Genomic DNA, 27,811 nt, shown 5'->3' on the forward strand with positions numbered 1-27,811 from the left:
AGAATTTCATTTATTATATTTGCTGTGGGTTTCTTTCCCCATCCCCTACCCCAGCCCCTCCACTGGAATATATACATTTCAGGAGGGAGAATATTGTTGTTTTGTTGTATCCCAAACACCAGAGACTGTTCCTTACAAACATTAGGTATTTAGCAAATATTTGTTGAGTGAATGTTTGTTGAATTAAAATTGTACAGAGACATCCTCCTGTCACATAAGAAGACATATTGCTACATAGTATCCAACCAGGTAGCAGAAGTCCAGACTCTATTTTCTATTAATGGTTAATTGGTTAGTTAAGAAGGATTGTGTGTGTTTCGTTCTTTGAAATCCCTCATTCCCCTGTTTTATATTGCTTCTCAAAAGAAAGAACTCATTTTTTGAACCTGAAAAGACAAAATGGTAATGAGGCAAGCGATAAGGGAAGGGTTCTGACTCACTAAGTGATATGTTCAGGAAAAGTACCATGATTGAAATCAGCTGAATGGTGGGGAGGGTTTTCTTTTACTAATCTTGAGGAACAGAATTCTGTCCCTCTGGATATAAAAGTGATACCCAGAAGCATTTGGTATTCTCTGCCCTGTGGTCTGTAGCTTATGAAAGCTGTTTTCCTGGCTTATGGTTATACCTGGAGTCTGACAAGTTCTGCCCCATCCCTTTCCTCTTTCTGATTCTCCAGAGGGGATCAAGTGGGCCGAAATGACTGATGGGAGAAAATTCCCCTCATGCAGTTCCGTTAGTCCTCTGGTCGAATTTTGATTTGTTTCTGTTTTTGTAAAAAAAAAACAAAAAACCTTAGCTTATAGAAAACTTCAAAGTTGTATAAATGCAGAATGTGCAAAAAAGTAGACTTCTTTCTTTTTCTATTTCATCTTCTTTACATAACCTATGTGAAGGCTTTCCAAAGTCTGATTCAGTCATTGGAAAACCAAGCTCTTTAGATATCTTTGAATAGTTGGAAAATTAAGGCAAGTGTGAATCTTTTGGCATAGTTATCCCTTATTTATATCTTTTCGAGTAGCTATTTTCATTATCTCTAAATGCTTCATTATTATTATTACGTTTCAGAAGAATGTTAATTAATGTAGACGTTAAACTTGGTTCAAAAATTCCCAGAAGATCCTATTTATATTATTTTAAAAGTTGTATCTTGATTTTTAAAAAGGTAAATTTGAAATTACTGTTTTTTCTATTCGTGTCAACAAAATAAGAATAAAAAGATAGTTTACGATTATTAAGGGTGTCACAGAAAACTGACTTTTACAAGGAGGTGCAATTACATTTTATAAGGCTTAGAAACTTAAAATCTAAAATAAGTGATGTGGGCATGATATATTTAATATAATTTATCAACACAGGCTTGTTTGGTCTAAATTAATTTTTATTTTCTAACATAGTATCACAATGCATAAAAAGCTTTAGGATAATACTTAATTGATTTACTATTATTTTTAATTGATTTACCATTATTGAATATAATATATGAATGAATATTATATTCTATCTGATTTGAATATAATTCTATATATTCAATTGATTTACTATTTTGAATTTAATTCTAATTGATTTACTATTATTTTTCCTCTTTATCTTAAATATCAACTTATCTATCTAAGGAACAATACTAGAGCTTCTGTTTATAATACAGTATATTAAAGCATTTTGGAATTGTAAAGATGCTGAATACAAAATGTAGGAAACAATATGTAAGAATTTTACAGGCCATCAATTCAGTGTATCCCCTTGCACTTATCTCCTGAAATTCCCCCATCATTCTTATTTCTCTGTTGTGTGGCAGTCCTCTTCCCATTTTAACTTTAAAACAAAATAACAGCAATAACAAACTGTGAGCTCGATATGTCTGCCACCTCTCATAACTGCAGCACGTTTTATATTGCCACACTTCAGATTTCTGCTCTATGCTACTTTCCATTCTTATTCATAAATTCCTTTCTTTGATTTCCACACCTTTCTTAAAATACAAGGCCCTTTGGTCTTCTACCTCTGCCCACCTATCACCCTTTGGCTATATTTTAGTCTTTACCCTAGTTGACTAGTCTCAGTCCTTCAACAGCATTGATCATTTGCTCCTTTTTAAATCTCACTCCTCACTTCATCCCTGCACTTATCAGGCCCCGTTTCACCTTCCCTGCTAGCTCCATCCTTCTTCTTGAACTTCTTCTGTTCGTCTAAATGACGTATGCTAATCTGGAACTCATTCCCAGAGTGAGCTCATCCACTTTAAGAGAGTTGTCTGTCATCTCTTCACAGGTCATTCCTTAATTTATCTCTTGAGCTCCGTTCTTTCACAGACACTTCAGTCTCCTGTTTCTGACCTTAGGACATCTCCACTTTGCTGTGCCAGTCTTACCCAAACCAACCAGCTGAAAACCAAACGATTATTCCTAATGTCTTTCCCTGCAAGTTATTCTTTGCCTAATTTTGTCTATTTTGCCATCATTCTTCCAGTTTCTAAGCCTAGTATCCTTTACCTTCAATTAATAAAAATATTAAGTCATTCAGCAGTACCCTGAAGCACTTCCTTCTTTGATACATAGCGATTTACTGGGCCTCTGGGTCATATAACAATGAATGAAACCTTTTAGGATGTTTATCATCTATTTGAGCAGATAGATACAAGTAGCTACAAGTCAGGATAGCTGTGGAAATATCATATACTTATAGCTGATTCACTTTGTTATACAGCAGCAACTAACCCAAAAATGTATAGCAATTATACTCCAATAAAGATGTTAAAAAAAAAGAGTCATGGATTATGACAGAGGTCAGGACATTGGAATGAAGGATTACTTCAAAGAGAAATATAGCATTGGCGAAATCTTGAAAGATTCACTGCCTTTTGGTAACCAAAGAAATGTTGGAAAGGGTCATTAGGCTGAGGGGCCACCTTAATAAAATAAATATACTATGAAATGTAATTGGAAAACTAGATCATTTTAAAAGAGTGGCTTCAAACCATTTCATGTGTCCTCAGAAAGAATTCTAGAAACCTTTATTTCTGCTTGTGTATTTTTAAGTTGACAGAACTGTTTTGTCAGAAGTTTAACGAATTATAATTTTGTACTGTACTGAAAATATTGATATTTGAAAATGAGCTGCTATATAACTTATTTAAATATACTCATTAGAATCTAAATATCAGAAACATTTGATATTTTTTAACAATCATTTAAAACATACATGCATAGGCTTTTTAAGCAATAGTTTATTTTACAGCATTCCTTGTTTTCTTTGACTACGTAACACTTTTCCCACAGAACTGTATTCCAGTGTAATGTATTTTTATACTTAAAAGTCTTTTACTGGTCCCCCTTTCATACTTATTTGCAGTAAACATAAGTATATATTTTTAAATTTCTTGATTACAACACAATGTTTAAAGCATTCTCCTGGATGAATTTATCATTACAGTTATTATTAGTAAACCTTTTATCCAGCAAAGATAAATATTCTAAAAATTTTGATCTATGTTTGTTAAACAAAAAATGAAATGTTGCTGAAAATACATTATTTAATGAGATTTTTTAAAATTTAGTTCATAAATTGGTGGGTGATTATTACTTATTGTTTGAGTTAAACAGAGTTCAGCAACAACTTTGTTTTTCTAAATTGTAGGAGCCCAGCTGTAAGCCCTCCCAAAACAAGACAAAACTATCCCAGTGATTTATCTTCGAAATTCATCCTCTCTCTTTTAATTCTCTCTCTGTTAATAAATCTGTTAAATGCTTCTCTAATTTTGGTGAAAGCATGAATTAGAAACTAAGTTGCAAAAGAACTGATTTCCAAGTTATTAGGGTCATTCACTTCATATCAACACAATGTTTCAAATTTTCCTTTTATTTTTCTCCCAATTTCCTTCCCCATGGCAAGGTACCCTAGTAATATTTGGAATGTGTGAGAAGCATGCCTTCCTTTTGGAAAGTGGAAGAAAAATTATTCTGAAAGGCAACTTGGGGTTGGAGAATTTGAAGACTGTGGGGATTTTCTCAAATAGATCTGTATTAGAAGAATATTTATAGACTGTTAAGATTCATTCATTCATTCAAAGTATAGTTCCAAGCAGTAGAGACACAAATGTAAAAAAAGCACATTTTCTTAAAACTATCCCTCTGCTCACATATCTTTAAAATCTTCTGGTACCCCAAAAGTATGCCTACCATAGTTTAGAGACTGCTGTGAAAGGACAGAGTACGCTTAGGTAAGACTGGGAAATGGCTTTCATGTGAGTTCATAGAGAACCTTAGATATTGTGCCAAGTCAACTGGATTTTATTATGCTTTGGTGTTTGTGAATTATTGAAATATTTTGAAAAAGAAATTGTTATGATCAGATCAGTATTTGGGGATGACATATTATAGAGAAAAAAGTTTAAAGGCAAGAAAACTTTCTTAGAAGCTATTTTCAGCTAGTTGTGACAGTCAAAATGCCCCCGTTCTTGTATAAATAAATAATTACATTTTAGGCTCTAATTAGAAAACTATGATGTTTCATGAGGAGGAAGAGTTTGTAGAGTGACTGCTCATTGTTCCAGATGTTACAGCTGTCTCAGAAGCTTAGACCTGGGGGAAAAAATTGGGCATCAGGTGCAAAAGAAATCAGAGAACATGTCAGAGTGATACCTTTAAAGGCAATGGAACCTCAAGATCAGGAGGGGATTTGGTAACACAGAACAACACGGTGGCGGTACAGGAGCTTAAAAACAGAATAAGCTGTAAGGATGACGTTCTTCCAGCTAGGAAGGCGAGGAATCCAAATTGTCAAGGTGGATGTCATAACAGGTACAGAGGACACTGCAGTGAGAAGACTGACAAGGCAGCATTCAGAAATCCAGACAACATGCTCAAATGCACTCTGAGAGCAAAGTGAGGAGGCTTAAGTAGCGTGGCCCCTGAAGCATACTAGTTAGAACAGGCAGGACAGGTCCTAAATGGATTTGAGTCCAAGGAAAGCATTGAGGCAATGGATAACATAGAGTTTAGAGAGCCTAAGTTCTGGGGTTAGACTGCCTGGGTTCTCACATCAGGCTTAAGAGTCTTAAGAGCTTGGATAAGTTACTTAACTTCTCTGACTCTCACTTTCCTTATCCAGAAACCTTGAACAGATGTTATAAGAATTGAGTGTGATAATTTTGTGAAATTCTTAGTGCCTAGCATATAGTAAAGATTCCAAACTTATACTACTAGTATTGCCACCACTAAGTTGTAAATCTAGCTCCTAGGAACAAGTTCAAATAACTTGATATTGAGAATTTCCTAAATAGAGAACATAGAGACACATAATTTCATTGTAACAGAGAACACAGTTGACTCAAATCCTGGGGTAAAGCTGAACATATATACATTAACATATGCCTTACCCCTGGTAGACACTCAGTAAATATTTGTTGAACAAATTATTTAGCCACAGCGCAAGGAAACAGAGGGATACAGAATCACAGAGCATGCCAATAAGACAATAAAGTATTCCTTACCTTAATTCCTTTTTTTTTGTTGTTTTAGGCAAGGATTTATTTGGGACCCCTGCTGCAGCAGGGGGGAATGAAAACAAGCAACAGTTTCCCTTGCTCGCTCCCCAAGGCGGGTGCGAGTTGGTTCCTTATATGGGGTGAGGGTAGGGAGGTATCCAGTGTTTGGCCAGAGGGGTGTGTAGGTGATTTGCCACCCCTTAGGTAGTGTTGTGTGCAGGGGGCATGCACAGTACCCTGCTTTTGCTCCCTACCCCCTGCTTTTGCTCCTAGCTCTTCAAAAGTGGCAGGTGGGTTTTTTGGTCTCATTGTATCTTTTGTCCAGAATTTGCCCCAACTGCACATGCATGCATTCCTTTTTGACTACAAAACATGGTAATTTGGGCTTCCCTGGTGGCGCAGTGGTTGAGAGTCCGCCTGCCGATGCAGGGGACGCGGGTTCGTGCCCCGGTCCGGGAGCATCCCACATGCTGCGGAGCGGCTGGGCCTGCACGTCCGGAGCCTGTGCTCCGCAACGGGGGAGGCCACAGCAGTGAGAGGCCCGTGCACCGCAAAAAAACAAACAAACAAACAACAACAAAAAACATGGTAATTTATCCACAGAACAAGATTAAATATACATCTTGTAAATACCTGGCTTTGTTCTCTTAGTCAAAAAAGACGATCAAGAGTAGGTGGAAAAGAGGTAATCATGATAGAAAACCAGAGAATAATATTGCTAAATATGAGTGGGAAAATGAAAATTTGCACAAACTGGTGATTTTACTTAAATCATGAAAGAGTCAACTTTTCTTTCTCTAGAAAAAATATGCAAAATTTGAGTTCTTTCTCTTTTGTGTGTACTGAGAGGTTAGTTTATACTTCTTTTGTTTCATCTTACATGTTCATCATATTTCTTCAAATATTTTTCTTTTTTATATTACTGCATGAAGAATTTTAGTGAAATTGTTTCTTCTGAAGACATGTTCTGCAGCTCTAAAGTAATCTTGTTATCTTCTGCACGTTCCAATAAATAAAGCCCACAGATTATGTGTATATATATCTAAGATAGAGGGAAAAATAAAACAAAGATCTATTATAAGGAAAAGAAAACAAACTTAGAAAATTTTCTGAATAGGTATTGTGTTCCCTAAGAAGTTAGTCATAGTGAAAACTTAGTGTCAGAAGGTCAGGTTCCAGTCAAAGCTTTTCCATTTTTTGGCAACCCTCTTTTTGTTTCCTTAATTATGGCTTAGAATTCATCTGACTTGGTGTGCTTGCTTCTTCACAGGAATGTTTTGGGGGGATTAAATTAAATAATATATAAGATGTTTTATATTTATTTATTTTTAAAAAAATATATTTATTTATGTATTTATTTATTTTGCTGCGCTGGGTCTTAGTTGCGACACACAGGATCCTTTGTTGTAGCATGCAGGATCTTTAGTTGCAGCATGCAGAATCTGTAGTTGGGGCAACTCTTAGATGCGACATGTGGGATCTAGTTCCCTGACCAGGGATCAAACCTGGGCCCCCTGCATTGGGAGCGTGGAGTCTTAGCCACTGGACCACCAGGGAAGTTCCTATAAAGTGTTTTTTAAATCAATGTTTCCCAACATATTTTTGGAAGATCATGTCTTTTGAGTTCCTTCACGGAAGAGGGTGGGGGTTAAGATGTTCTCATGAAGACAGTTAAGAAAATATTGTGTACTACAGCCAGGTCATCTACATCTTGGAAGTGAATAGTCTTTCACTTATTAAAGATCCTGAGATGCCACATAATTAAGAACTTATTTAATTTTGATAATATGCCAGTTAAGTGCCACAGAACCCTTACACAAATGTAAGATATCACAAACTGACCTTTTTGCACATAATGTTCTGTCTTCTAACCCTGTACAGTAGACTTTACATGGTCACTCCAGTTCCCAATATCCAGTACTTAAGACATCAGAGAGATTATGTGTCTACACAGGTCATTTAACCTTATAATAGAATGTTATGCTTTCTGGGGTGCTGACATTTAAATATAGTAACTGGGCTACAGTGATATGAATTATTAAAAGTTACACTTTAAATCTAACATCAAGGTAAGATGGGATTCATGTGTTCATGTTTCCAATCAGGCAGGTTAACAGGAAATAAAAAAGTTTTCCAGATGTTGTCTCCATTGCCATGCGTTTGTAGCAAATAGAAAAAAATATCCAGATATTTGATCCATTTTTTAACTTTTATGTACAGTAAACACACCTTGACCTACAAATTCCAATTTCCTTATTTTAACATGCCATTCTTTTAATTCTTGCCTTTCCGCTAAAAACAAACAGTAATGGCATAGAGGAAATGGGGTCACACTTTATGGGTAGAATGTTTACTAACACTGATTTTTTTTTAAATGGTAACAATCAGTTATTAATTTTCTGCCTTTGAAGCCTTTGCTGCTTGTTCTCAAATATTACGTCCTTTTGCCTAAATTCAACTTGGAACTCCGGCCTTTGTCGGGGGCTAGGGGATAGATACTAGGATGCATGCAGGATCCTTGCTGTGTAAGGGTCTTTCTTTTGATAGAAATCACTCCCTCGACCACCAAAAATTATAGTAACAATTTCACCCATATACAAACATCAATGCCAGTGAAACCTCAGTGTGTGTATGACTCTAGATGGTGGGCTTAGGAATCTAGATTTTGCTTTTTAAATTTCTCATTCATACCTCTAACCTGAAAGTTTCCTGGTGATGAGTAGAAAATATCACATATTTTTATACTGTTTCTACCTACTGAAAAGTCAAGAAAGGCTAGAAACATGAGAGATGATGGAAGGGTTTTTTAAGTGTATTTTTTACATACTCCTCCCTCTGCATTCGGTCTCTTCTCCTTTTATAAGGAAAGGAGAGGACTCATTCTATCTATCATGTGTCTGCACAGCCCTGGAATCTAAAGCTAGATTAAAGCATTTCCAGAAGAGATGAAGTGCAGAATGACTGAGAGGGTTGTATATAGATTTATGGATATATGTGAATACAGAAGTTTTATATCAGGTGTCACCTGATTTTTTTTCTTCCATGCAAATACTGAACTGGTCCTTTAAAAAAAATTTTCATGCGCCACTGTTACTTAATAGAATGCAGAGGACTTACAGCTAACTTAAGATGAAATAATGGTAAATTTCACATTATAATCCAGCCACCTAAAAGTTGACTCCCTTTCTTGATATCCAGACACAATATATGTATTGTCATTAGCAGTCAATGGAGATGCTTCAACTTATTTCTTCCACAAAATTTTGAACTATTTAAACCAGGGTCAATCTGAGCTAATTAGTGCCATACAAAAAAAGTAACATTACACTCCAGTTCTGATGGATGGTATAGGCAGACAATTTTTACCAGGAATGATCTGGTCACTTGTGAGTTCTCAGAGTCTAATAGGTTAAATTTGGTTGTGGCCCCATTGATCTAAATGTCAGCCAGTGATACCTATTCACAGGAGGGTGGATTGTTACATCTGGTCTTGAAGTAATATCGGTGCATTTATTCCTCTGACAGTATATGTTAGCTTTATTTGGTTCTAGGTTATTATCAATGTGCATTTCTAAAATTTTACAGGTGAAATTTCCCCCAAAAATGCTACCTCCAAAAAGATAACCACTAGAGTATGAGCCTATTTAAATTGTAGGCTTTTTGCCAACGGAACATGAAATAGGGATACATTCATATGCAACAACCAAACGATCTCCATCCTCATGTTATATCAGGAGGGCTCTCACATGGTGTAACACAGCCCTCACCTGTTGACTTCACAGTAGAGGCACCTCTGCCATCATTGAAGTTTAAAAATACAGCACAAGGGAAGACAGGGGAGGACAAATTAGAAGGTGCAAGTTTGTGGCAGTTCATACTTAGCCTAATGTAGCCTCCTTTAGGTGAAACACAAAAGGAAATTTTCTTTTCTGCCACTTACTTTAAATTTCCAGTTATCAAACTAAAGAGAGAATTTAGGAGAGATAGCTGAGTTTACTGTATCAATTTGGGTATTATCTTTCGCAAGTCTTTTTATAATTATCTGCTCTCTACACGATGACTTTTCAGCATCTATCAAGGTACTATTACACACTGTGTCCCCTTCATAAGGCATTAGGTGATTATGACTTCTAGGACCAGTAAATGAAGCATAAATTGTAAGAGACTGTGTTTAGAAAATTCATAAGATGGTACGTTTATCCCTCAATCCGGGAATGAGAATCAACAAAGCCGTTGCCATGGTGCTGTGCCTCCGAGAAAGGTACCTCTCTTCCCCACCCGCATCGCTGTGCACCACTGTGCTGTGGTATATTCTTCTGTCTGCTCTGCATGCTATTTAGAATTTAGATCCTGGATTCTTCACTTTGAAGTTTCTTTCTTTCTGTCCCAGTATGACCTAAACAACTTAGTTGTTTGATAGAAAAGTAGTCAGAAGTTCCCACATTAAGGCTGAATCCTAAATAACCTGTTGAAAAGATACATTGATTCTAATTTTTCTCTTTCCTACCTCTCATATGTTTGAGTATAATAATCCTGAAGGTAGAAGAAGGGGAACACATGACATTAATGTTTCACAGCTAAATATATAGAATGAATTTGCAATGCTAGATTTACAATAAAGCAAAACTATTAGAATCAAAGATTTTAAGTACAAATTAAATATTACTTAATACAAATCCAAAAAAAAGTAACATAAAATAGAAGGTACGCATAAACTAAAATTTTTAATTAAATGTTTTTATAAAATATTGCTGCTTTTATAAAATCCTTTGCTTTTAGTGACTAGTTTCCATTAATTACATGAGAATTCTCTTTGCAATTTGAGTCAGGAGAATTTTTGTCTTGATCTCCAAATGGCATTTCCTCCGAGTCTTTGAAACAACTTATATTCACCCCATGGATATGTCATCAATCTGTAATGTGTGAATAGACACTATTCTTTCCTATATTTGACCAAATGTTTCATTTCCTGAAAATTAAATTACTTAAATGCAACAAACAGATGGTCAGAAAGTCCTGTAGTAGCTTACTCTGCCATGAAATTTATTATCCAAATCCCTGAGCTAGGCCTGAGAAGTTAGCAAAAATTCTTTCTGAACTCTACTATTCCACAGTTGATGTTACAGTCATCAAACCATTTTTAAGTTAATTAAGTTACTTTAGACTTCAGAAGGAAAATGTTGAAAAGCTATTTCATATTTTATATACAAAATTAAAATTGTGAACAAGTCACATCAACTACTTTGATTAAAGCTCATCTTAGAGTTGATCTTAAGGTATTAAAAAGATAATATGAATCATACATGATAGAAAATAGTGACTTTAATTTTTTTTTCTATCTCTAGTCTTCAAATATTATCTTCTCTAGGCTAAATAAATGCTTCTCATCAGTATAGTAAAGAGAATTTGGATGATGAAGGCATGATTCTTTATATTCCATTTTCTTTTGTTATTGTCAAATGTAAAAACAAGTTTGGTCATTTGGTTCAGTGCAAAAAAAATACGGGTCTTGAGTAGGCATCTATGATGGCCTTGTCTCAACCATACATAATAAACCCAAAAAACTATCAACTTATTGTATATCAGCTATACAGAAAAAATGAAGTCATTTTGCTATTGGAAAGATTTTTCAGCTACCACTCAATGTATTCTTTAGCAAACCTATAAAACATAAAGGTTTTGGTAAAAGACCAAGGGCCGATTGCAATGAACATATGAGTTTAAACTTTTCTAAGACATTTTTTTTTACCAGTGGTGTATACATGACCTTTAGTTCAATGCATTCATTGACTATACTTTTTTCTAAAATATATACCTAACTATATTCAAAGTCCTATACTTTTTTCTAAAATATATCCCTAACTATATTCGAAGTCCTTTATCGAGAAATAGAAAAATTTTCCCTTATCCTTTTCATAAAGATGCTGTTAAAGGAGAGTTGTACAGTCCTTCAGAGTCTACAGGGAACATGGCACAAAATAATTGACAGTAAACAATCTCATTAGTCTATTCCATACTTTTGGCCTAGAACATTTTGGGAATATACCAATTAGATAAGGACATGTTAAAGTCCTACCTTCTGAATAGGGGCCTCTCAAGTCTTCTTGTTGAGTGGTGGAAAGGAAAAAGGAGTATACTGACTGGAGGACTTAAGTACCACTAGGAACTCATATGCTTAGAAAAATACAAGTAGAGGCGCATGAGGGTTGACATTGTGCATATATTCGAATAATTTAGGTAGGAGAGATTCCTGGTCATCTTCTGACTCTACCCCCAACCTTCACGGCCTACGACAAGGGCAGCAGAAGCAGCAGGCTGAGCCACTACCACACCACTTTTGTCCTCCCCTGCCCTCCTTGGGTCCTGGAGGTCTCACTCCCTTAACTTTCCTCTTCTCCTTCACGCTCTAGGTTTTCCTCTGTCTAAACACAAGGGACCTGCTTGCTTTGCTGCCTACTTCTGTTGTTCTGCTCCTTTCCTATTCATTTTTCCCACTCCCCACCTAGACAAGGCCTTGGCCAATTAAAGAAGCCAAACTCCCAAGACCACTGCTTGAGTGCTTAAAGTTAGAGTAAATAGAAGAAAGAATCAGTTAAGAAGATACTCAGAAGAGGAAGGTATACTTATCACATCTCATAGTGGACTTGTCCTGGGAGAATCATGACTCTGGCAGGACTCTTATGTCATCCTTAAAGCTTCTTCTGTGATCACTGATTTAAAAGAGGACAGCTGAGATGCTTGGGTACCCAGAGGCTGGTGGTCTGTCTAGTTGTTGTGACAGCCTGGGCACAGGTTCAGGTATGAACCATGCTGTCACTGGTCTTCCATACTGCGTATCGAACAGATATATGGAGTCATTAATTAGAGTCTCCCACCTAAGGATCTGGCACTCCCACAGTGGTCAAAGCCAACCAGCTATCTGGTCCTATTGGTAGGCAGTCGGGACAAAGAAATTTAAGAGTAGTGACAGTGTGAGCTTTGTTAATCCCACAGTTGTCCCACGTACTTGAGCTCTGACCAGGAGAGAATAACTCTGGGGGGCTTAGTCTATCTAGGCCAGATCTAGTAGCCAGATTTGACAGTTTCAAGAATAATCACTCCAGCCCTCGAGAGGTGAATGGCCATTGGGTAGGTGTGCAGGCATCTCTCAGACCACATTCAGTACCTTGCTATACCATGACCACATTATACTGCATGATTGGGCCCCAAGGCCTCAGAATCAGAAAGACCCATCAGATGTCTGAGGTGGAGATCACAATTGCCAAAGTAGTGGAAGGGCACCCAGAGAGACAGGTTATCATCACGGGAGCTACTGCCAGCCACAGCCGTAGCTCCATGTTGAGTTGATGCCAGGCTCTCTGTGCCGATGAGTAGCATGGAAGACAATGACAGTGCAGATTCACCCACATGCCCTCTACTGCTCACCATCCAGCATCTGTCTGTGAGGTCTGAAGAGTGAACCATTTCAGGTTTCCAATAATTTGTGGAATTTTCATTTTACATTTAATTTTATTGCTCGCTGAGATTTTTTTTCCCCTAGAATAAAGGATGCAATTTCTTCTGCCTGTTCAGCTGTTAGCACATTAAAGTTAGTCCCTATTTTTTTCTTTTGGTAGTTTTTATTCGTGATGATTTTTTTCCCCATTTTTCATTGAAATATACGTGGAATATGTAATAGTTCTTTTAATGTTAGGATTTTTTGTTGTCATGTGCATAAAAAAAATATTAAAAGTCAAATGATCAAAGGCTTTTGTTGATGACCCCAGACCAACATTCAGACTTAAGCATCATTACAAGGGCCCATCTAATGTTAAAAGTAACTTTACTTGACATGTGTGACAACCTGTCAAGCCAAGTTCAGCCTATCATTATTGGCCATTACTTTATTGTGGAAATATTTATTGAGTGCTTGAGAACCATGCAGCACTACCACATGGCATGGTGTCCTGAACAAAACAGGGCTCAATAATCATTTCTTTTCTGTTTTCATGGGGGTCTTTACTCTGTGTAAGAGCTTCTGGAGCAAACGAGAGCAGCCTCCAAGAGCAGAGCAGTGCCAAAAGGTTTTCACTAATATGCTTCATCAGTGCAGTCAGGTGCACTCCATGAACATACTTCATCTTGTCTACCTTAAATTTCTATGAAGTGTGTAGAGATGGCCTAGTAAACTTATTTAGGACAGTATGCTTAATATTGGAGATGATCCTAAGAAATTACAGATTTCTCAGTATGGTATTCTAATTAAAACCTAATTAGCAATTCACTGTGCTGGAACTTGGATTTGTAGCATAGAAAAAAAAAAATTCACTATGCACAGAAAGTAAAGATGTATTTTTTGGAGACATTAGAATTTCAAAAATATAAGGCAGCACATGTGGAATTTAGAGGTGTTAAAAATCTTGAGTTGGGTTTCTCCACAGCTTTAAACGTGAACAGTTTTGTATAATCAGTGAGCTTGCCAAACAGTATCAAAAAACTCATTTTCTTCAAGTGCTTTATTTATCTTTAATAGAACCTTCATCACCCTGGTGTTGTAAATTTGGAGTGTATGTTTGAGACGCCTGAAAGAGTGTTTGTTGTTATGGAAAAACTCCATGGAGACATGCTGGAGATGATCTTGTCAAGTGAAAAGGGCAGGTTGCCAGAGCACATAACGAAGTTTTTAATTACTCAGGTAAGAAATCAATTAGAGTCAGAAAAAAAAAAAAAGGTAATATCTAATATCAAATGTTATCACTGTTTACCTAGAGCTTTCTACCCTTGTTGTTTAGTCCCTACCTCCCCAGTCTAAACTACACTTAAAAAAAAAGTTGCAGTGGCTTATTGTATTCTCTAATTTATATCTGTAGCATCCAGAGTTCAGGATACGTACCAAATGAATAATGTGTGTGCGGCTCATGTATTAAAACTACTCATGAAATTTTAAAATGCACAGTGACTGAGTCCTCATTCTTTGAAAATATTCAGGAATATGTATCCTTGTTAGATATCATTGAATTCTTTTATCTACACCTGTTTTGGTTGCTGTATGGATACCATAATATGATACTTTTTCCATTAAAGTTTCCTTAGAAACCTGCTGTGTTAATTAATCTAGCTCATTTCAGGAACTGGAGTATAAAGAAACTCAACCATTCATTTTGAGGTTTCTCTTGACCCTCTAAATTTATGTCCTAGTAGAAAACATTTTGAAATAAACCTTTAGACTAAAATAAAATGATTTTGATGATTTTTTTTCTTTATAGATACTTGTAGCTTTGCGTCATCTGCACTTTAAAAATATTGTTCACTGTGACCTCAAACCAGAAAACGTGTTGCTAGCATCAGCTGATCCTTTCCCTCAGGCAAGTATGAAAGCCTCTCAGCAAAAAAGCCAGCCGACAGTCACTGGTTCCCCTGCAGCATTCTGTCACCCTTTCTCCTCAAAACCTTTGTTTCAAGTCTCACCTGCCTGTTTTCATCCATTTGTTACCCTTCTTATATTGTGGGGACTGCAGCTTTGTCGCTCTGCATCTCAGCTCAGCCTGCCTTAATAATGCACACTGATCCTCTCATTGTGCTTCTGCTTCTGTCGTGTGGACATCCTGGAGAACTGGCAGCACTAGGTCAATGCTGGGAGCACTGGCCTAAGAGGGAAACACTTAAGAGTCCCAGGGATGCTACCAGCTCTCTAATGTTAGGCAAGATATTGCAGTTCAGTGTTGTTCTCAGGGGCAAGGAGAAAAGTTTCTTCTTTTCCTCAACTCAGGGGATGCAAAACAACTGTATCTCTTCCCAGGAACTGTCATATCTGAAGTGACTGAGGTGGCTGTTCTGCCCTGGCTCCCTGATACCCTCAGGTCCTGGCTAGGTGTCCGTGCAGAGCTAATTTTGAGGAATATTGTGGATGGCATGATGCGTCCTTGTGCTTATCCTTCAACCTTTCCTTATGATAAGCCCTTGAGTTAAATCCATCAGTTTGCATGATGTTTTCCTGCCTGGTAAAACACTATTACCCACTTCTGTGTATACATATTTTCACATTTATCTCTGGTTTTACGGAGGAGGGAAGGAGAATGTTTAGATGATATTTTTATGAATAAAAGCATACTTCTGTATCAGTACCTAAACCACTATCTTCAAGTACATAAAATGGAAAATAGCTATTCTACCGTGAGAAATCCATACAATGTATGTAAAATATTATAGTTGTTTTTTAGCAGTTGTGGACTAAGACACACAGTTTGTGACCTTACTATATCTCCAAACCATTATTATCAACAGGTGAAACTTTGTGATTTTGGTTTTGCCCGGATCATTGGAGAGAAGTCTTTCCGGAGGTCAGTGGTGGGTACCCCAGCTTACCTGGCTCCTGAGGTTCTAAGGAACAAGGGCTATAATCGCTCTCTAGACATGTGGTCTGTTGGGGTCATCATCTATGTAAGCCTAAGTGGCACATTCCCATTTAATGAAGATGAGGACATCCACGACCAAATCCAGAATGCAGCTTTCATGTATCCACCAAATCCCTGGAAGGAAATCTCTCATGAAGGTAATATCTTCCATTCAAAAGTGATAATGATTTAATCATTGTGTTATATTATTAATTCAGTTGTGAATTTTTAAATTGATAAATGCTTATTGCAAATTGCCCACTAAGGCAGGGGCACAAATTTATTGAGGTGGATGGAGCAGTAAAGGAAATGGAGACAAAAATATCTACTGGTAAAAAGTATATGTGTTATAGAGAAATTGAGAAATACACATTAAAAGGTAAATGAAATAAAGAGAAACTGTTAATATTTGGTGTATTTCCTTAGAACTTATAAATGTTTACACATTGATATAATGGTAATACTTGATCTTTACTAACAGTACTCTTTTATTTACTATATGCCTATTTCTGTGTTAAGCACTTTTAACTTATTATGGGCACAAGAACCTTATGAGATTGATATTTTAATTGTCACATTACATATATTAGTATACCGCATTCTTTGTTTACTGTTTTCCTATATGTGACATTAGAGCATGTATAATATTTTATACATATTCCCCGCTATTATATTTTTAGGTTATTTCTATTTGTTCAGTGTTAGATAACCTTCATGTATAATTTCTTATATGTATCTCTGATGCTTTTTTTTAGGATAGATTACCTTGGCAGTGTTGCATTATTTAAAATTAAATTCTTCTTAATAAATGTTTCCTTCTTAAAGGAAGAGTGGTAGATAGTTTTAATTCCTTCTTACAGGAAGAATGATAGATAGTTTTAATTCCTTCTTAAAGGAAGAGTGATAGATAGTTTTAAAAGAAGTGGTGGGGCAGTCAGGGCAGTGAAAATGGCTCACTGCATGCTTCAGAAAGAAGTTCCTGGGCTTCCCTGGTGGCGCAGTGGTTGAGAGTCCGCCTGCCGATGCAGGGGACACGGGTTCATGCCCCAGTCCGGGAAGATCCCACATGCCACGGAGCGGCTGGGCCCGTGAGCCATGGCCGCTGAGCCTGCGCGTCCGGAGCCTGTGCTCCGCAACGGGAGAGGCCACAGCAGTGAGAGGCCCGCGTACCGTAAAAAAAAAAAAAAAAGAGAAAGCAGTTCCTCATGAACGTGCTTTGGAGTTTATTTAAATCACACACACACACACACACAAAATGTGAAGATAGGTTTAACTATTATATCTATATTTCAAGTGAGAACACTGAATCAAAAGAAGTGAACCACTTGGCAAAATCACAAAGCTAGTAAGTGGCAGAGCCAGAATTTATACCCAGATGTTCTGAGCGTACATTCTGTAACCACTGGTCCTGCTTCCTTTTTAGTTTTCAGGCAACATCTAGCTCTAAGTTTGTTGAGATTTTCCACCACTTAAAGAGGCAAATACATTCATAGATAAACATCTATTTGATACCTGTTATTGCACGTCGTGGTGCAGAAATTGGAAAAGAGCATGTATAACTTGCTTGGACAATTAGTTCTTAGACTACATTCATATTAAATGGCACGATCCATCAATTATCAGAGCTTTGAGTTACTATTGGCAGCAACCTTTTTAAAAATATTGTATTGAAGTATAGCTGATTTACAATGTTGTGTTAATTTCCTCTGTACAGCAAAGTGACTCAGCTATACATATATATTTATATATATACACACACATTATATATCTATATACACATTATATATCTATATATATCACATTATATATATATACGTTTTTATATTCTTTTCCATTATGGTTTGTCACAGGATATTGAATATAGCCCCCTGTGCTATACAGTAGGACCTTATTGTTTATCCATCCTATATATAATTCTCTGCCTCTGCTAGTCCAAAACGCCCATCATTCCTTCCCTCCCCTCCCCTCCTTGGCAACTACAAGTCTGTTCTCTGTATCTGTGAGTCTGTTTTTGTTTTGTAGATATGTTGATTTGTATCGTATTTTAGATTCCACATGTAAGTAATATCATATGGTATTTGTCTTTCTCTGTCTGACTTACTTCACTTAGTATGATAATCTCTAGGTCCATCCATGTTGCTGCAAATGGCAATATTGCATTGTTCTTGATGGCTGAGAAACATTCCATTGTACATATGTACCACATCTTCTTTATCCATTCCTCTTTCAATGGCCATTTACGTTGCTTCCATGTCTTGGCTATTGTAAATAGTGCTGCTGTGAACATAGGGGTGCATGTATCTTTTCGAATTAGAGTTTTATCTGGGTATACATCCAGGAGTGGGATTGCTGGATCATATGGAACTCTATTTTTGGTATTTTGAGGAACCTCCACACTGTTTTCCATAGTGACTGCACCAATTTACATTCCTACCAACAGTGTAGGAGGGTTCCCTTTTGTCCACAACCTCGCCAGCATTTATTATTTGGAGACTTTTTGATGATGGCCATTCTGAGTGTGAGTTGATACCTCATTGTAGTTTTGATTTTGTGAATAACCTTTAACATCATTTAATTAGTTGTAAATCATAGCTAGGTGGATATATTTTGAAGGAATCTGTGACCTTAAAAAGAACTACCATGTAGCCAAAGGATTAATGAAATATTTAGGATAATTCAATAGGAGAAAAAAGGGAAGTGTAATTCTTTTTCTCATCCAGGAGGCAGAAAGGAGAGAATTATCAAATATCCTTGTGACCTAACCTTGTCAGGGAACATTACCCTTAAATACAGTTAAAGGTATGTTTGATATCTATAATCTAGAAATCCAGTAGGATAACTTGATGTTGTTACCACAGTGCAAATCTGAAATATCTCTAAAGCCAGTCATACATTTTCCTATTATGCAAGAATAGGACATTAAGAAAATAACCTTCACATTAAAAATTTTTTTTCTTGCAGTAGTGGAACAAATGATGCCCACTCTCGGAAATATGCTGGCCTTCTGTGTAGATAGAAGCTATAGATTATGAATGTTTAATTATCACTAGTAATAGAAACCAGAGGCATAGATATCAATAGCTCAAGAAACTCTTGTTGGGAAACCACAGTATACATGCATAAGTAATATGAATGTAAAGGGCAAAACATAAAATATCCTTCAGGCTTTCATAAAATGCCCTTGAAAGTTTGTTGGGGAGATGAGTTATATGAACTTGGGAAAATGATCATTTATTTCCTTGAATTGTTAGCTTGGTATAAAATCAGGGTCTCCAAGTTCAGAGGAGGGAGAATCACTGTGGACTTGACTAGTCAGAATTGCATTTTCAGGGGAGATGGAACTTAGGCCAGTCACTGAAGAAAGAAAAGGAAGAGATACAGCATTTTATAAAGAGAGAATTACATGGGATTATTCAAGAGGCATTTATATTTGACCAGAAAGAACACATTTTACTTGGCTATAGATGTCTAAGCACTAAAAATGCCCTGCCACTCAGACAAGTGATGTGGAAACCAGCTCAGGTAGAATCTCCTTCTTCTAAATGACTCAAGTATCAGTTTGGGGATTAACTGGCCTCTCTTCTCAGTATCTTTTTCTAGCTCATCCTTGCCTTTGAGGCACAGGAGTTGTACTATTTGCTAAATGAAGCTCAGATGGCAAATGAGTTACCTACCTGCTGGTGTACAAACAGAAGTATTATTGAATATAAAGAAAAGCTAATTAAATTATGTCATAATATTATCTGAGGTGTTACAAAAGTAATTACTGGCCCAGATTCTATTCCACTGTCTTGTTGGGAACAAATAATTTCCTGATTAGATATTATCACAGGGCCAGTACCAAATAATTTTAAGCACGTAGGATCTGATGAATACACAAGCAAACTAGTATCGAGCCAAGGGTGGTCACAACTGAAATTAGTGAATTTTCAGTCTCAGGATACTGTAAACCACACCAGAACTACTAAAATTCCAGATGCAAGGAAGTAAACATCTAGGCACCTCAGTGACTCTAAATCAAAGGTAAGGATCAGCAGTGAAGCAGTTTGTGATGTTGTATTCCTGCCATTCTAATTAGCCATCACTTACCTTTTCTGAGCTTCAGTTTCTCATCTGTAAAAACAGGGTAATGATTCCTGCCCATATAATGAAGTTGTAATAGAGACTGAAAGAGATAAAGGATGTGAAAGGCATTTATAGAACGCAGGTGTGGGGTGAGCCAAGGATTTGGATCTAGGAAAAGGATAGCAGAGCACTAAGCTAAGCAGTTGCTCTGGCGAGTAACCAAGAATTGATTGTATAATTTTAGAAATTATATGCAAACTGATGTGCACATTTCCCAAGTGTTCTTCAGAAAAATTGTTAGTTGTACTTTTTTTCTTGGCATGAAAAAGCAAAAGATAAAAGAAAGTTGTAAGGTCTTTGTAACGTACGTAGATGTGTCAGGAAGAGAAAATTCCTTTATCGTGCTTTTTTTTTTTTCTGTTAGTGTAGACATGGACTCAGTAAAATATAATACTATATATTGAAGTGCTTGAGCTATCATTGTGTCATTTGATCCTCACAGCAACCCTCTAATAAGTAACTTGATTTAGTCTCTATGTTAGAAACCAGAAAGGTTCAATAATTTGCCTAAGGTCACACAGTAGTAGGGCTTGGACTTGAAATCATTGGTTTCTCTCCATTCTTCACAGCATACATTGTTGCACACCAAAGCGTGCTTATTTCTAATGTCTTGCTATTTAGCAACCTATAGGGAATATTTTAAACTCATTAATTATTCTTGCTATTATAATATAATAAGCTGAGTATTGGCATTAGAGATATGCTTACTAATAATTTATCAGTGAGTTAATCAGGACTCTTGCATGCAAATAATAGAAACTTATCTCTAAGTTAGACAGAGATAATTTATTGACTCACACAACTAGGGAAGTCCAGAAGGTGAACTCCATTCATCTGGATCCTATAGTTCAAGTGTCACATTTCTCTCTCTTACCTCTGCTTTACTTTATGATGGCTTCCTTCTCAGGTGGGCCTTTCATGTGGTACAAAGTGATCTCCCAGCAGCTCCAGGCTTACATGGTACCCATTGTACATGACTCAGAATGGAACCATAATTATCTGTCAGTAGCTGTAGAGTCTCTGAAAGGGGCACTGATTGGCTGCCCTTAAATCCTGTAATACCCTGGGAACAATCACATTGTCACTGCAGGAGCCTGGCTCTGATTGGCACTGTGGATGATGGAGAGCCCCTCCAGGTTGGAGAGAGGAAGTTCCTGCAGGGAAAAGATACTAGGCTAAAAACAAACACAAAAGCATTAATAGATGTCCGTTATAAAAGTAGATTTTTTTTGTGAATTAAAGCATGACTTGAAAAATGAGAAAAAAATTGGGGAAAATTTAACTTAGCAAATGTTACAGGTAAAATGGTAATAGTAAAATTAAATAAATTTTGAGAGAAAAAAATAAGAATAACTAATCTTCTATAACCTTTGCACTGTAGCCAAGCACTACTTTACACACTTTACATATATGAACTTATTTAATTGTCCCCAACCTTTGAGTAGATACTATAATTGTTTCCATTTTAAAGATGAGGTACTGCAGACATAGAAGGTTAAGTGGCTTCCCTGGGTGGGGCTAGGGTGCAAGTCCTGTCAGCCTGCTCCAAGGCAGATGCTCTTACTCATTGCATTGACAGCCACTTGATTATCCTTTCTAATGGATTTAGCCATGCTGTCACATTAAATTTTTAATATGTTTTCACTAGCTTAGAGCTAGCGTAGCAACACAATTTTTAATAATGTCTAAAAAGACAGGGAAACAGGATCATGTTGTGATAAAGACCTGAGTTGCCTCCACTCAGCATCTTGGTGACCTCATCCAAGTTACTTATTCCTTCAGGTCTCAGTTTTCTTGTCTGCAATATAGTGACACTAGTTACTAACTCACTGGATTACTTTAAGTATTAAATGAAATTGCACTGGAAAGTGGTTAGCACAGTGATTGACATAACTAGATTACCTTAAATGTGTTAAACACTATTTCCAACCACTTTACATGATCAGTCGATCTCTCTGTATATATATATTTTAGTTCTACACTCATACATACAGTCATATAATTATGTATGTAACTAAACACATATTTAATCACAGTTATATATATAACTAAATACTTGTATAAATTATATATTGCTATACATATATAACTAAATAAAAATGCATGTATACAATAAAACACTCCAGAATGAATCATATGATTACAAATAATTGCACAAAAGGAGACTTTAGGTAATCATGGGAAAGGAGGAGTTTGAGAACATTTCAGTTCATTCTAAGGCAGTGTGTTGTACCTTGTTTCATTTCATCATTGTGACTATCTGATGGCCATTTGACCATCCAGTTTATCCATTACTACCTGTCAGTAATTAGACATGGCCTCACTCTCACCTCCAGCTTTATCTCATACTAGGTTAAGGCTAGTCCTCAGCACATAGGATGGCTATGACATTTCTCAGTTCCTTGAAAGGACTTGTTCACCTATTTTCAAATAGTTACTTGATTAGGCAGATTTACTTCATCTTATGGAACAGGCAGTCCATTGTCATTTAAACGTTTTTTTAGATAATCAGATGAAACTAAAGAGAATTGCACCTTATTTGATCATGTACCAATATGCCCTTTCTTTCATTGCATTTTTAGCAATTCCAAAATAACAAGAGATAGGCCAGGTTGTCCTCCATGTTTGTCACATCTAGTACATAATAAGGGTGAATCCTGGATGGACATGGCCAAAAAACCAGAAAATTGCAACCAAGACTCAATCTATAACTTAAGAAATAGGTAAGCAGGGCAGTGGTTGAGAGTCCGCCTGCCGATGCAGGGGATGCAGGTTCGTGCCCCGGTGCGGGAAGATCCCACATGCCGCGGAACGGCTGGGCCCGTGAGCCATGGCCGCTGAGCCTGCGCGTACGGAGCCTGTGCGCCGCAACGGCAGAGCCACAACAGTGAGAGGCCCGCGTACCGCAAAAAAAAAAAAGAAAAAAAAAAAGAAAAGAAATAGGTAACAGGGATGTAGAGCTTAGAAACAGGAAGTGGAAAAACTACCTAATAGAACACAGGAATATTTGCAAGGTAGGGGATTACTAATAATTTTGCCAAAGAACCTCCTTGATCATGGCTCGTTTTAAACTACCTGTAATTGTCTCGTTCTAAATGTATAGCAGACAGTTTTTAACTTTGGCATGCCAGCGGTTAATCAGAGGAGCGAGTTAATAATGGGGATTCCCAGACTCCACCCCCGTAAACTGCCATCTTGCTCTGAGACTGTAAGTAGTCCATGGAGCACACCTTCTAAAACACTGCTCAGGAGCCCTGATCCCCAGAAAGACCTGGCAGCTGACAGTGCTCTCAAAAAATCTTTAGTAAGTTTCCAATATTCAAATTTAGATGAACTAAAAATTCCTCTCATTCGTAACATTTTTTTGTATCCACATCATTTTCTTTATCAGATATTTAATATCAGGAGGTGTAATTTGTTCCAAATGTTGAATGTATTTCAATATAGACTTCCATGAAGATAGTAAGAAAAAAAATAAGAAAAAGCTTCTTGACAAGCTTCCTATGTCAAGATGAAAGAAGAAAAAAGAAACTCCAGGAAATGCAAAAATTTGTGTAATAAAGTTACGTGTAATAAAGAAGAAACTAACATGTGTGTCATGATTTTGAGCGATTAAGGGAATATAGGAAGAGAGAATCCTTTTAACACTTGAAAATTCTCCTTTGAGTGGGCATAGGTGTAGAAATTTGATGTTACAGGTTGTAGGGTTATAGGTTATAGACTATAAGGGGTATGAGTTATAATCCTATAGTTCATAATAGTTATATATAAATTATTCCACATATTGCTTATTAATTTTAAATTATAGAAAACCTTTAGACCAAGCGTATCTGACTTCATTATAATTATGCAAAAGGATGTGTAAATAGTGAAACTTCTTTCACACTGGAAAGGAGGACAGAGAAGAGGTGAAAGGAGCTGTAAGAGCTGTAACTTGCACAGAGTTGATATCCGATTCTGCCGAGGTGAATGGATTGGCTTATGTATTGTGTTGGCCAAAAGGTTCATTTGGGTTTTCCCGTAAGATTGTACGGAAAATGCCGAATGAACTTTTTGGCCAGCCCAGTACATTCACATGCATGATTTAGTATACGATTTAATCATAGAGTTAATCCCTTTGAATAAATGTTTTATATATACATATGTATATATATATATATATCCTGTGTTGTGCACCAGACACTGTTCTAAATTACAACAGTAGCCAGTACATTAATGTAACTAAATTAATTGCATAAAGGAGGACAATGAGGTAGAAAAAGCTGAAATGAATGATTCATTGTCCTTAATGGAAGAGAATCAGTGTTTTATTTTGTTTTGTTTTTAAGGTGGTTCTTCTCAAACTATGTGATAAAGGACCAGTTTTGTTTTATTTTAATTTCCAAACATATGGATCAGTACTTTGTGAAATATAATAAAAATGTGACAGCAATGTCAAAATGCTGTGGAAGTTTCCAAAGACTTAGTCTCACTTTCTATACTTATCTCATTGTAAACTAATAAACATTTCACAGACTGGCGTTCGTCCATACTCTGAATAGCTTAAAGTTAGTGAATCAAGCATAAATGATACTGCACGTATTTTTTTAAGGTGTAGAGGTAATCAGAAGAAATTTTTTACATAGTTAAAAGAGGTTTAATAATGAGATATTAGGTTTTATCTTTCAATTTGAACTCTTCCTACTGATTGATTTAGATCTTTTACCAGGTGCATATGACATTTTTGTAAAAAATAATAATAAGGAACAAAAGTGCAAGAAAGTTCCAGGAATAAGTGGAGTACAACCTTTTGTGTGACTTAAATTCTTGCACACCTGGTCTAAAAGTTGTCTATCATGTTAAATATACAAACTCTATCTATGTATCTGTATCTATCTATATATATATATATATACACACATATATATATATATATACTATTTTATATGTGAATATTACTGGAGAGTTAGAGAGTTATAGTTCCTTTTCTATAATACCAATTCTTGCATGGTGACTGAGCAGATGAAGAAGATGTAATCTTAAATTTCTAAACCTTCTTTGCCCACACAAAGGAGAATTTGCAAGTGTGAGAGTCAAATTAATTCTCTTTTTCTACATTCCTTCAGTTGGTCAAGATCCTAACACATTTTAAATTATTCTATTTTATAAATGGCTTTTTTATACAGCATTTTTTACCCAAGAGTTTATTCTTAGAAGGAGAAGAGAGATGACACAGGTAACCATGTGAGGTGGGTTATATAGCTAATAAGGTGAAATATAATTTGCTTCAGTGCAAATCATCCTACTAGGAGAATGATGACAAACCTACAGTGATGGGAAAGCCTCTGTTAGAGTAAAAGTACACTTCCATCATCAGATTGAATTGATGTATTCAATTAGAGATACACAGTAAATTTGAGGAAGGTTAGTGATAGACCATGATGATCACTGGATAAATTACTATTTTTTCCTTCTGAGTTTTGATATTCTTTTATATGCCATTAGGGAGGCAAGCAGGCAGTAATCAACACAGAGGCAACGTCAGAAATTGTCTCACAAAGAGCCCACGACCCCCGCAGACAGAGATCATTTTCTGTGCTTGCAGGTGAAGTCTGAAGAAGCACCTATTCTCATCTCACCTGCTGTGTTGTCACTGCTCAGCTTCAGAGTCACATGGTTAGTTGATATAATCAAGAATTAAGATCAGACATGAAGCCTTGACATATGTGAAAAGGAAAAAAAAAAAGAAAAGGAAATGCCCTTGCATCATTCCTATAACTTATCTTTAGTTCAAAATTATCAACTTGGGATGGTGCACCCGTGACACAGGTTTTTTTCCACTGCACGATCCAACAGTCTCAATGGTAATATTTCTGCTGCTTCTTTCCCCTGATAAGTGCAGCTGTAGTTTATTCTTCCATTTGGTCTCAATCCTCTGCTGACATTTATGTTCAGTGCAGAATATATGGCATCCCAAGGCATAGAATGGCTATAATAATATACCACTAAATTTATCCAAGCATCTAAATTTTATTTTAAAAGCTATTTTTTTTTGCCATTCAATGTGGTAAATTCAAATAAAATTGGTCACAAGTGCGTTTTTCCCCCAGAAATTGGAGATGAAAAATACAGCCAGTACAAACACAAAGCAAAGCTAAATAAAAGCCTAGCACCATTACCACATGGTATGTTTTCAAAATCCAACAGTGTTCCAGAACGCTAAACACTTAAGTTGGAAGTAGCACTTTGCCATGAAAAGGAACCAGCTGTAGGTCCCTCTTTCACTACATATTGTTCAAAACAAAAAATAACCCTATTGAAAATAAGCCTCGGGTAGATGAGACCCAGAAATCCAATGGTATGAGAAACAAAAGAAAGACAATTGTCATTTAAAAATTAAACTGTGTTTGTAACAGTTTATGAGCCTTGCAGATCCAGCAAGCCTGCTGAATATTAATGAATAGATTGATTTGTCAACATATTAGCACCACTGTCAGACATAACAGCATGGAGGAGATGCAAGGGGACTAGGCAGTAAAGTACTTAAAAATGCTGGACTGGGTACCATGAGATTCTATCATAATTGATAAACTATAGTGAATGATGTGGGTCACAACTTCCACTGGGTTTTAACATTTTAAACAACCTCTATTTGAAATTCTAGGATTACTTGCGTTTAATTTTTTTGAAAAAGAGTATGCTTTTTGTTCAGTAATAAGGAACTTTAAAATTATGAGCCAAAGACATACAGTGGTTTAAATGATATCTACTTAGTAGAGTGAATTTTTAAATATATGTATGTGTCTATGTGTTTATATACATACACACACATACATATTTCAAAATCCAAATGAGTTAATATCTGAAAAGGTGTCCCACCAGGTAAGGAACGTTTGATAGCAAATAAAATATAATTAGATTTTTTTTCTTAAAAAATGATAATTTGTAGAGAGAAACTGATCTGAAGAAGTTTTGGGCAGAACATTGGCATTATAAGTGCTCAAAAATTGGCTGTTTATTTGTGCTCCAAACTGAAATGTTTCCTATATATCCCAATAATAAAAATAAAATTTCACTTCTGAATGTACATCCTAGTTGAGTTGAAATGTGACATCTAAATATATGTGGAGATGTCAGGATACAGGAACAACAAATGTTAAATATTCTGTAAATTTGCTTTCTTTCACAATAACAACACAGAATAATATTTCAAAGTACAGAATATTAAAAATCTTATCCTACCCCTGTACTGCTCCACAATACCAATCCACTGAGCAATTATCCAGAATACTCTTATGTTGCTACTGTAATAGAAAATGTACAATTTCATGAGGAGCCCTATTTCTTCTCAGTTTGAGCCTAGCACAATGAACAAAATGTCTCTGGGTTTTTACCCACTGGTAGAAACAAACCCAGTCCTTTTTCCAAATAAAAGCTTATCTCAGAGGTTTGAAAACAGCCATCATGTCACCCCAAGCTTTCTCTTCTCCTGGGCAGTGAGTTTTTTCTTTAACCACCTGTTCACTCTGGTCCAGACACTCCCCTCTCTATGTTCTTTTTATTTATTTATTTATTTATTTTGCGGTTTGCGGGCCTCTCACTGCCAGGGCCTCTCCTGTGGCAGAGCACAGGCTCCGGATGTGCAGGCCCAGCGGCCACGGCTCACGGGCCCAGCCGCTACGTGGCATGTGGGATCCTCCCGGACCGGGGCACGAACCCATGCCCCCCGCATCAGCAGACGGACTCTCAACCACTGTGCCACCAGGGAAGCCCTATGTTCTCTTTAAATCAAACCTCAAAACTGTTCTGACTCAAGGTTCAATGAGCCTGAGAGTAACGAGAATCCACC

At 36.5% G+C, this 27,811-nt stretch overlaps 1 protein-coding gene across 2 annotated transcripts in view; it reads left to right on the plus strand.

The window, feature by feature from the left end:
- PRKD1 (protein kinase D1) overlaps window positions 1–27,811 on the plus strand; it is a 333,614-nt gene that overhangs the window by 294,949 nt on the left and 10,854 nt on the right. For both annotated transcript variants that reach the window (XM_079905696.1, XM_079905697.1), the window contains 3 exons: window positions 13,998–14,159; window positions 14,731–14,829; window positions 15,749–16,016. In XM_079905696.1, the coding sequence (XP_079761822.1) occupies window positions 13,998–14,159; window positions 14,731–14,829; window positions 15,749–16,016 (529 nt within the window). The remainder of the gene's footprint in view (window positions 1–13,997; window positions 14,160–14,730; window positions 14,830–15,748; window positions 16,017–27,811) is intronic.

Source organism: Stenella coeruleoalba, assembly GCF_951394435.1.
Source record: "Stenella coeruleoalba genome assembly, chromosome: 2".
NCBI classification, from domain to species: domain Eukaryota; kingdom Metazoa; phylum Chordata; class Mammalia; order Artiodactyla; family Delphinidae; genus Stenella; species Stenella coeruleoalba.